The 11,435-nt window shown below is 35.2% G+C and overlaps 1 protein-coding gene across 2 annotated transcripts; it reads left to right on the top strand.

Annotated features, from left to right (window-relative positions):
• The first annotated feature begins 3,641 nt into the window (after positions 1–3,641).
• On the top strand, positions 3,642–11,435 carry LOC127618670 (putative beta-lactamase-like 1). Of its 2 annotated transcripts, none has more exons than XM_052091258.1 (7): positions 3,642–3,790; positions 5,791–5,931; positions 6,959–7,068; positions 8,755–8,912; positions 9,302–9,546; positions 9,958–10,063; positions 10,232–11,435. In XM_052091258.1, the coding sequence occupies exons 1-7, from the start codon at positions 3,760–3,762 to the stop codon at positions 11,208–11,210; spliced, it is 1,770 nt and encodes a 589-aa protein (XP_051947218.1). In that variant the 5' UTR covers positions 3,642–3,759; the 3' UTR covers positions 11,211–11,435. The 2 variants fall into 2 exon arrangements, with proteins under 2 accessions (XP_051947218.1, XP_051947219.1); XM_052091259.1 differs by lacking the exon at positions 3,642–3,790 and adding an exon at positions 4,960–5,128.

Below are 11,435 nucleotides of genomic sequence, written 5' to 3'. Positions count from 1 at the left end.
TGGAAAAAGCAGGATGTATCAGTTGATGGCACCCCAGTCTTCAGGATTGGGGAAGGACATCAAGGTGTGCAATCAAAGAATATGTTAAAGAAAGAAACAGAAAAAGAAAATGGAAAGATTGGAAATAATATAGAGAACTGGCTCTCAAATTATTTTGCTTTTGACCCAGCTAAATTACACATCCTGTGGCAATTCAACACAGTAACAAAATTGGTTATTGAACCCAAGTAAACAAAAAAAAAAAAAAACTTAAATGGATAGCTCATCCAAAAATACATATTCTCTCATAATTTACTCACCCTCATGCCATTCCAGATGTATACAGCTTTCTTTCTCCTGCTGAACACAAACAAAGATATTTAGAGGAATATCCAGTGTTGGTCAAGCTCCTCAAAACATTTAACAAGCTAAGCTGCCCACTACTCAACAGAAAAATTTGTTAAGCTAAGCTAAAAGCTACACTTCAGAAAAAATAGCAAATTACAATACACGCTACACAAGCTACACACCAAAAGTAGCTTGCTACATTAAGCTACTTCATATTTTTTTCAACCATTTGCACTGAGCATACTGTCATAGACAAAGCATCTAATAGACACATAATGTTTATCAAAGCCATGGTACAGCATAGTGCAAAACAGTATAAAAGTATGCAGAATGGTGCAATATAATATGCATGTATAAAACATGTAAATTCATATTACTGTGGTACTTATACAAACCCATGTGTTCAAAATTTCGTTTTCATATTTATACTACGATCTCTGCAAACCCATACCCATTTGAAAAATGTCCTTCACACATCACCGTATAAAAACTCTGTACATACTATTCATCTTATCATGTAATTCTGTGTCTTGCAGTTGTATTCATGGTACTTTGAGATACAATTACCATATCTTCTATTCTGTATTTACATGGTGCTTCAAAGTACTTCAAAGAATACCGTGGTACTTCCATGGTAGTTTTATATTTGATATACCACATTCATATACAACTGAATGTACATGGTGCTTCGAGGTAATTCAAAGAATTCATAGACTACTATGGTACTTCCCTACATTGCTACCTTATTCCTATATTGTATTAAAATGGGGCTCCCAAGTAATTGCACATGTCCAAAAAACATGGTAATGCTATGGTACTTTTTTGTTGTATTTCTCTAATTATTTTGATAGGTTACTGTTTTGGTGGTAAAATCTTTACCTGCAGTGGCATTCAAGCTGTACACTTGAATGTACACTTGAAACTGTAAAGCTTACAGTTTAATAAAGATTCAGGTTTGTTTTGCAGGTTTGTTTTCCATTGGTTGTAAATCCACTGCAACCAGCGTTATCTTTATTTTCTGTATATTTAAATATTCCTTGTGCATGTTGGCAAGTGATAGCGCGCACCAAATGATTCAGCAGCACGCACGTGAGCTTTCTGAGTCATTCAGATTCAATCGCGAAACGATTCAGACCGCTTTGCCTTTGACCAATTTATTGTAAAGAACCGACTCAGATGAGCGATTCAGTTGTGAGACGGACATCTTTAGTTCTGATTCAAAGAAAGGTTTTATTTCAACGAATATCGAATATCTAAGCGTAAGGTTTAGTTTGGATAGTAATGCATGTAGCCTATTCTGTCAAAAAGATATTGAATCTCAGGAACATCTTTTCTACAATTGTACTATTGTTAAGTCCTTTTGGGACAGATTGTATGAGTGGTTGAAGACCAAAAATGTAATACCTGCCGTTGACTAGCACATTGTTAAATTTGGTGTCTTTATGCAAAACAAAGAGGTTGAATTTTTGTGTTATAATATGTTGATTGTGGCCAAGTTTTATTTACAAAAATATTGATTTGTTGAAGTTTCTCCATGTTTTGAGCCATTTAAAAATTGTTTTTCAATCCTTTAAAGCAATTAAAAAAATAGAGGTGTGCCTTAAAACTCTCTAAATTACTAGCAACATACTGTATATGTATTAACCCCCTGAAATGCAATTTAATCTATGTTATTATTTGCTTTACATATTTTTGTATAATTTTTATTTTTATTCAGTTATTTTATTTTATTATAATTTTTCTTGTGTTTTTGATATGCTGCTTGGGCTTATTGTTGATGTGTTTAACAATGATAATGCCTGTTTGTTATTTGAAAAGGTTTAATAAAGTTGAAGAGAAAAAAAAGTTCTGATTCAAAACTGGTGATAGTAAACAGTGTGATGTATGATGTATGATTTGTCAAAGCTACACGCTACCTAATCAAAAATATAATTTATCTACCGAAAAGCTACTTTATTTAAAAACTAGTGAAGCTACTGCCCATCACTGAGAATATCTCAGCTCTGTAGGTCCATAGCCTACAATGCAAATGTATGGTGATCACCATTTTAAAAATCCAAAAAGAAGATAAAGTCAGTATAAAAGTAATCCATAATTCCCCAGTGGTTTAATTCATGCCTTATGAAGTGATCCAGTGAGAACAGACTAAAAATGAACTCCTTTTTCACTGTAAATCTTGACAACAGTCTCCTTGGCGATCATGATTTCAATCTAGATTTCACTTCCTATAGCGCCATAAAGTGCTCTGCATATGTCAAACTCTAGGAAGTGTAATTTAGTTCAAAATCATGATTGTGCCTATAGATTGCAATGGCAAGATGTAAAGTGAAAAATGAGTAACATTTTGATCTTTTCTCACCCAATCCAGCTGGAATGCTTCAGAAAACATGGATTAAACCACTGGAGTGTTAAGGATTACTTTTATGCTAACTTTAGGTCCTTTTTGGAGCTTTAGAAGTTCTGGTCACGATTCACTTGCATTGTATGAACCTGCAGCTCTGAGATATTCTTCTAAAAATCTTCGTTTGTGTTCAGCAGAAGAAAGAATGTCATACACATTTGGGATTGCAGTAGAGTGAGAAAATGATAAGAGAATTTTCAGTTTGGGGTGAACTATCCCTTTAAAATTCAAGCATTCAAATGTGTAACTACTTTTATAGTTTTTGAGGATGAAGGCATGTCACCCAACCTACCCAACCTGTTGGCATCTGCCATTTTGACTAACTTCTACCAAGTGATGAGTAAATATGCCCCATAGAGTTTGACTCAAGGCACAACAAATGTAAGTATTGTCTCCTTCCTTTTCAAAGTTATCCTAACTACACGATTTTATGGTTAGTTGCATTTTATTATTGACATTTACCATTTTTCAACCCTTTCAGAGCAGACCTGTGACCCATTTTGTGGATCGTGACTGACCAGTTGAGAATCACTGATATCGAGATCAGTGAGTTATTTACTTCTATATCAAACATGTGTAGAATCAGTTCCAAAGCTGTTTTAACAGACTGTGATTCCTTTTAAAATGAAAAATTCCAATGCTTCAAAAACAGTAAACCATTATCTCATAAACTGTTCCACCATCCCCCCTTTAATCCATGAAAGGAAATAAATATTTTGCAACATCCAGTTTATACAGAATGTGACAGAATTGATTTGGTCAGGTATAATTACTAGTTTGACATATGTTTATCATATTACATTTGAAATGTAGTAGGCCATTTGAGTCCAGCATAGAGCAGGCACAGCTTGAACAGACGGGCTGATGATATTGATCTCTCTTTCAGTTTAGACATGGAGCCCGGGGGCATGGATCTGGGGAGTATGCTCTCTGCCATGCTTCAAAACCAAAAGGACAAGATCAAATAAGTAGTTCAGTCAAGCAAATGGCCACCAGTCAATAATTCTCTTTGCGGCACTGATATCCACTTCATGCCTAATTTGTTACTGAACTGGCTCCAAGGTATGTAAACAATGCTATAGGCATCTCATATTTGTACATCAACAAGGCATGAATTAGATAATGGCAGAGGTTAGAATTTGATAATTTCTTTATACTGCTGTTATATTGCTGTATATATCTTAGAGTATACAGTAACATCACGCTAACAGTTGTTGCACTCAAACCTCTGATGGAGATTTGGGGACAAAAAAGAAAAAAAGAAAATAAAACATACAATAGAATTTGCTGCCCCTTGTGATAACAGCAGAATTGGAAAATGAATGTGAGAGTATCTGAGAAGTGCTCAGCCATTATAATCAAGCGGTAATGTATGTTGTGTGTGTGCATGAAACCAAATTTGGTCCATTTTTCATGTAAAGCTTTTCCAAATTTTTATTTATATATGTATTTATTTATTTTTAATGAAAATGTATGTAACAACATTCCTCAAATCAAGAAAACATTATAATCTTTCATAAGGTCAATGCAGTATTTTCCATATCATGTTGTATTTTTCATGACAGGTTAACAGAAATGTACAGTACATTCATACAGATGTCACAAACAGATATTTGTTTATTTTAGCCTAAAATATAGTACATATACAGTATACTGAAATCTTATTCTTACATTATATACAAATATTAAATTTGCTAATATACAATATATTTTATCATTTGTACATAATACATACAACATATCAGTATGTCAAATTAGAATAATGTTATAACAATGTTCTAATATATATATATATATATATATATATATATATATATATATATATATATATATATATATATATATATATATATATATATATATATATATATATATATATGTTAACCCTTAACTTTATGTTAACCCTTTGACTGTGCTTTAAACCAGTGTTTCAAAACATCTAAAACCATGCTTAAACTGTAAAATTGCTATGGTTATAATGATTTTCACTTCGAGAATGTAGCTTACGAAAAACCTATTATACAAATGTCATTCACTCGCAAGCCATAAAAATCTAAAATGAGCAGAAAGGATGGATGTATAAACATCAGGAGTGAGGATAAGTATATGGTATGATGGAGCAGGATATCTTCAGATTATGACGTGCTGGTCAGCAGTTGGCTGAGAGCATGCTGAGAAGTCAGTGAAAGGATTATTGTTAAGATTAAAGCATGGCTAGAGAGTGGCAGCAATGCACTGGTTAAGTCTCTATGTTGTAAGCTTCCATGCAATTAAATTTGGGAAAGTTATTGGATAAAAACTAGTCTCTAAGTGGAAATACGTATCTGTTTGGAGACATATGGTGTGGCTGCAACATACGGAGCTCTGATTTTTGTGTCTCTGAAAGGAATACATCTTGTGGTAAGACATTTTATTATTTATTTAACTGAATTTTATATATTTATAAAATACATCTAAATCAATGTTATGTGCAATGTTATTTTATTTCAAATGGTCAAACACATAGCTGTTTTATTTTTTTATCTTTCTCATATAAAAAAAAATATTAGAAGTATCAGAATTTTCAGTAGCGTTTATCACACAATTTTCATTCAAATTCCCTTTAAAGCTAATCTCAAGTTACATAGCATTTATAATATTTGACTGGGAATAAAAGGTTGACCAAGATTTTACCAAGTAAATGTTTCTGGATCAACTTCCTTGTCGGTCCAAAAACAACAGTCTTCTCTGATTTTTTAAAGTTCAAAGTTTTAACATTTCAGATCAGTTAAAGGATAGGGTTAGGGTTGGTGTTAGAGACCGTTTTAACAAACAATTATTTCCCCTGATTTTAGGGATAGTTAATGTTAGGGATTAGGGGTTATAGGTAAGGTTTAGGTTCTGGGTTAGAACTTTGATGAATTGAGGAATGTTGCTCCAGGACCACCAGTTAAACCAGGAGCACGTCATGCTTGGCAAAATCACAGTGACTGAATAATAGGAGAGATGAGACAAACAATGAGACTGTGGTAATGGAGTTCCAGAAGTTGCAGAGATATATTAAACTATCCCCTCTCTTTAAGCCTGGCAGACCTGTGGAGAATACCAGACTGCAAAGATGAAAGTGAAATGGACAAAGTTAGGCATGGTCTTCTTTCTACTTCTCTCCCTTGTTATGACGGGCTGTTTCATTTGGCAGTACAGACTTCCCAAAATGAAACCAGGTAAACGTGACCAAAAATAAAAAGGTCTGCTGTATGAGGGTCATCAAATATCAGCATATGGATGGTTAATGCATACATAGAATAAATGATAGCATGAACTTTGCTCCCATGAACAGAAAATCAGGTTATACTTAGTGGGTAGAAGTGCTTAGACAGCACTTAAAACATGGGAGAACATTCTTACATTTGGTTTTTTGATCGTCTTATGCTTAATTAATCATATGCAGGGGTAGGCTATGGATTACCCAAAGCTTGACATAGTGGCTTCTAGCTTACTGTGTAGCTTGACATAGTGGCTTCTAGCTTACTGTGTTCTGAAAAGCCTGATTATCACTTGGGGGAAGGGAAAAGAACTTTGTGTAATATACATGATTACAAACTAAACACCCACTCCCATGTTCTTTTCTGTGTCAGAGCCACACTTTATTACATAATGATGAATGAGACCAATGGCTTTGTTTATACAGTAGATGGAAGTCTGAATATGTCTAAACCCTAAACCTAACCCAATCCAACTGGCAGTTATTTAAAAGGAAAAGTGCTCTTTTCAAGCAAAACATTACACAAAAAGAATTTGTTAGCTTTTAAATAATATGAGAAGAAAATTAAAAATTACAACAATATGCATTTGGATTCAAACCTAGTGGAACATGTCCATATCAAAGTGAAAAACTACAACAGTCGTTACTCTGCTAGGACACTTATGTGAACTTAAGGACAACTGACTTCATACATCCACTTAAAAATTCCAATTATTTAAGGGACCAGTTGGTTAGAAGTAAAAGAAAAGTGAAGTTCAAGAGAAGACAATAATTTGTTTATATATGGTTTTACATGCAATCATATTTATACATTTAATGTGTGTTAAAATGTTCAGAAGTGTCTAAATACTTTTTGGGGGGCCACTGTATGATAATTCATACTTTCATATTTGTTGTGTTTACATTAGAATTAATGTAGGTCACGCTGAAAGTTCTTTATATGTTTAAATCTATTTGGCTTACATATGATGTTTTTACTTTTACAGTGGATGAAACAGCAGCAGAAAAAATTAAAGAAGAGAAGATGTGCCCACGGTATCCTGAGCCTGTGCCTTTGGAACACCCAATACCTGTCATCATGGAGGCTTTGGAAAAGGTCAGACTTGTGAAATTATGTGTAGAATATCTAAGAAGATTCTGTTTTTTTTGCTAAAAGTTCACTCTATTATTAATATTAAATTATTATTAAAATATGAATATAAAAAAATATTAAAAAGAAGATCAAATGTAGCTTTCATCATTTTCCCTAATAAGAGTGGAATTTTAATATTTACATATATGTCCAAATATCTATGCTAGAATTGTATATACTGTACATATATATAATATTTATAGTGCTTATATGAAGTAATCATACCTTGTAAAAATTATTATAATTTGTCACATTGCACCCTGGAAATTTAAATAAAATTCAAATTAACCTTTTCCAGCTGTATTTATACATTATAACCTTCAACATTAAAGAGAAAATAACTTGTAACAGAATTAGTATAATATCTGGGAGATACTGTAAGTGATCAGCCCCCTAAGAGTAGACAGTACAAACTTGCTCAGGTGTAACCAATCACTTTTCAGATCACATACCTAGCTAACTGGCCCCAACCTGACATCAATTTGAGTGTTTTTTCAATAACTTCAGAATAAAACCAGCTGATTCAGAAGGATTCCATTACTAGTATTGCATGGTAATGACTTCAAGAAATCAACATGGTTGGAACAGTGCTTTCAAAATGGTTCTTGGATCAAAATGTGGAAAGGCACAGGTTAGGAGAAGGGTAAAAAAAAAGCTTTAACCCCTCTGAGTACTGTTCGACAGTGCCAGGAGTATATTGATCAGGGAAGCTATCAAGAGGCCAAAGGCAACTTTAAAGGATTTAAAAGCTTTTTTGAGTGATCGGTCTGTGTATGTGATAACAATCTTCCAAGCTTTGCACAAAGCTGGCATGTATGGCAGGATGGCAAGAAAGGACCCTCTTCTAAAAAAGTGCCACACTTGTTGTTTGCACTTTGCAACAACAACAACAAAAAAAACACTTGGAGGATTCTGATGCCATATCGCAAAAGGTTTTATGGTCAGATGAGACAAAAAATACCCCACCCAGAACCATACCTACTGTGAAGCATGGTGGTGGCAACATTATGTTGAGGGGGGTGTTACTCTTCAGCGGGGACTGGGCAATTGCTCAGGATTGAAGGGAAATGGATGCTGCTATGTACACTCAAATTCTTAAGGAAAATCTGAGGCACCACAACTGAAGATGGGCAGGTTGTTCAACTTTCAGCACGAAAATGACCATAAACACACAGCCAAAAAAAACAATGCAGTTGCTTAAGAATAGGAAGGTCAAAGTCCTTGAATGGCCAAGTCAGAACATTGACCTCAATCCAATAGAAAACATGTGAATGGACTTGAAGTGAGCAGTTTATCGCAACTCACCCCGAAATTTGACTGAAATCAAACAATTCTGAAAGGAAGAATGGAGAAATATTCCCCAATCTAGGTGTGCAAAGCTATAGGAAACAAATTAAAGCAAAATTATCTCTATCAAATCCATTAAATCACTTTACGATCACTTGTCAAATCCTGTTATTCTAGTTTTTTATCATTTATAAATATTTTAACTGTATTTGAACTGAATAGTCACTTTTGACAAAAAAGTGACTATTCCAAAGGGGTATGATGATTTTCTGTAGGCACTGTATATATACTGTATGTTCAAATATGGCCAAAGATTTCTGTATGGGCAAGTTTGATAACCATTAGATATACATTATTCTCCAGGTGGATGTGCTTTTGAGAACCAGCATTGATGCCACAAGACTGCCAGCCATGTCTGCAATTGTTATATTTAATGACTCCATATTGTGGAATGGTAACTTTGGCAGAAGGAATGGAAGTGACCCCATATCTCCGCCACCAAATGAGTACACAGTTTACAGGTGGGTTACAGTGGTTTTGCACACTACTGATTTTTGTCTTTTTGTTCTCGATCACTATGGATGATTTATTTTCTTGCAAAGAAATATCTGGACAGTTTTATTAATATTTATGAAGAAATATATTGAGGTCTTGTTACATAGGGTAAATACAGATAAATAAGGACAACTTGTCAAGTTCTGTATTAAATGTTTCTTCCTTTTTCCTCTATATAGAATACGGGATCTTTAGCTATTTAAAAAGTACTGTGAGAGGGGCTGTGCCATTTTGCATCATATTTTAAAACAATGACAATAAAAAATATAAGAAAGTATCCCACTTTCTTAATCTGCAATTACTATGAATATAGTTCTGGGCTTTTTGTAATTTGCTGTTATTTATACCACAAAAGAATCGCAAGCCTTTCTAAAATCTTCCCCACACTGATGTTGTATAAACTTTGGGAGGATGGAAAAGTGGATTCCCTGGATGACCCTCTGGGAAAGTACGAGAAGAATTTTACCATAAAAAACCCTTTTGGGAAAAGAAGGGATAATCAACTCAAGTCGATCTATAATGGCATTTTGTTCAACGGAAGAGTGGCTCAAGTCCAAACCTCCTCCATCACCCTGAGAAGGATGGCAAGTCAGCTGTCAGGTAAGAATCACAGTTTTACACACATGATGTCTCCATTAGGTCAGTACTAGATTATTAGCATGTGCATAATTAGTGGATCCCCACGGTTGCTATAAAAGAAAGAAGGTGTGAGGTGAAACCAGTAATTAGATCGAACATTTTTAAACCAGGAGTTCCTATGGCTACCCTAATCAGCTCCGTTACCTGACATCAAATGACTGATGTGGGATTGCCCCAGTCCTGGGCCTCTAGCCTGGGAGACTGTAGTCAGCTTACTCCAAGCTGATGTTTATATAAGGTGCCACAAATAGTTGTGCTAACCATTTTTGTGCCCACAGAATTCTGCTTAAGCAGCCAGAATTACACACTGTTTTGGGCATATATTACTGCCATCACATTCTTGTAATATTTTTAATTCATGATCATTTACAGGTTTACCAAGGCGACTCAGGGCAACTACGTTACTCTGGAAAGGTAGTACTCAGTCTGCTGTTGATTTATTACAAGATGACGTTCTTGTGGCTGACCCTGGAACAAAGTAAACTAGTCATTTTTTCTAAGAACACAATTTTTCCCTCTTTAAATATGTATTCAGAAAATGTTTAATGAATGAGATGAAATGTTAATAATTAACCAAAGTAGATGCAATGAGTGCACTTGTTGATTCTGAATGGAGTAAGTAATTCTAGTCCTCTGGTGTCCTTAGATGCCACTACAGCAACTTGGCCTTCTCCCTGTTGGCCCATGTGTTGGCAGAAAAGGTAGCAGGGACGGATTATCAGAGCTGGGTGTCTGAAAATATCCTGCAACCTCTGGGAATGGAGGACACCAACTTCGAAATCATCCCAGAGATTGAGAGCCAGATGGCAATAGGTGTTTATACAAATGGGCAGCCTGCACCCCTCTATGATCTTGACTGGTACAGACCATCAGGACAAATGTACTCCACACCTGCCGATATGGCCAAACTGGTGATGATGCTTTTGGGTGCTTACTATCGACAGGTTCTACAGCCTGACACCCTCAAAACCATGTTGACACCTCTGTTCCGCTGTGAAAGCAGTTACTTTGCAAATCAAACGGGCACACCTTGGGAGGTAAATGAACAGTTGGGATATGACATCATCCGCAAAGATGGAGATCTAGATGGTTATTCAGCCACTATCTCCCTTGTTCCACGCCTGAAGCTGGGGTTGGTCATTCTTATGGCTGGGAACAAACCTGAGGGTGAGGACCTTGTGGCCAAGGCCTACAGTTATCTAATCCCTGCCATGGAAAGTGCCTTCAGAAATGCACCTCATGTTCTCATCCCTCCTCCAGACCCAATTCCCTATGTAGGGTACTTTACATATAACAACATAACATTCTATGAGATCAAAGCTGGCACAGGTGGAGTGCTGACAATGGAGCAGTTTGGACCACAAGTGGACAACATGGTCCCTATGAAATATAGAACTTTGAAGCTGAGTTATTTGGAGGATAGGGTGTTTAGAGTGAAGTTTGAGAAGCAGTACCCTTGTCAACTGAAAGTTAATGCTGCCTCTGTGTCTCTTGAATCCCAGGACAGGCAGCACTTTAACTTTTACACCTTCAGCAAAAACGGTCTTTCGCCAGGTTTTGATGTACCAGGGCTAAACACTTATAAAGTTGTACGGATACCTCACAAACCAATTTTTACTGGTTAGTTGGCTAACTCTTGGATTGGATTTCATAAGAATAAAAGGTGCTACCTTTGATGAAAGCTTCAAATTCAGAGAAACTTTATGTATGTGGACAGCTTACCATTTTCAGAAAACGATCTAAAAGCGTATGCCTCAAGATAAGAGCAGAAAAGTTTACAAATTACTTACTTTTTTGTTATTTGTGTTTTGTTATTTTTATTGCATTGTTGTTTTTTATATTGTTCATAG

The sequence above is a fragment of the Xyrauchen texanus genome, chromosome 25, assembly GCF_025860055.1.
Source record: "Xyrauchen texanus isolate HMW12.3.18 chromosome 25, RBS_HiC_50CHRs, whole genome shotgun sequence".
NCBI lineage: Eukaryota > Metazoa > Chordata > Actinopteri > Cypriniformes > Catostomidae > Xyrauchen > Xyrauchen texanus.
This window is presented reverse-complemented; position numbering and strand designations above follow the sequence as displayed.

Excerpts from the sequence above, each read along its gene's own strand:
- LOC127618670 (XM_052091258.1), top strand. The coding sequence starts at position 3,760 with ATGCCTAATTTGTTACTGAACTGGCTCCAAG. Across the intron at positions 3,791-5,790 it reads GTTACTGAACTGGCTCCAAG|CCTGGCAGACCTGTGGAGAA; the intron begins GTATGTAAACAA and ends CCTCTCTTTAAG. Across the intron at positions 10,064-10,231 it reads GTGGCTGACCCTGGAACAAA|ATGCCACTACAGCAACTTGG; the intron begins GTAAACTAGTCA and ends TGGTGTCCTTAG.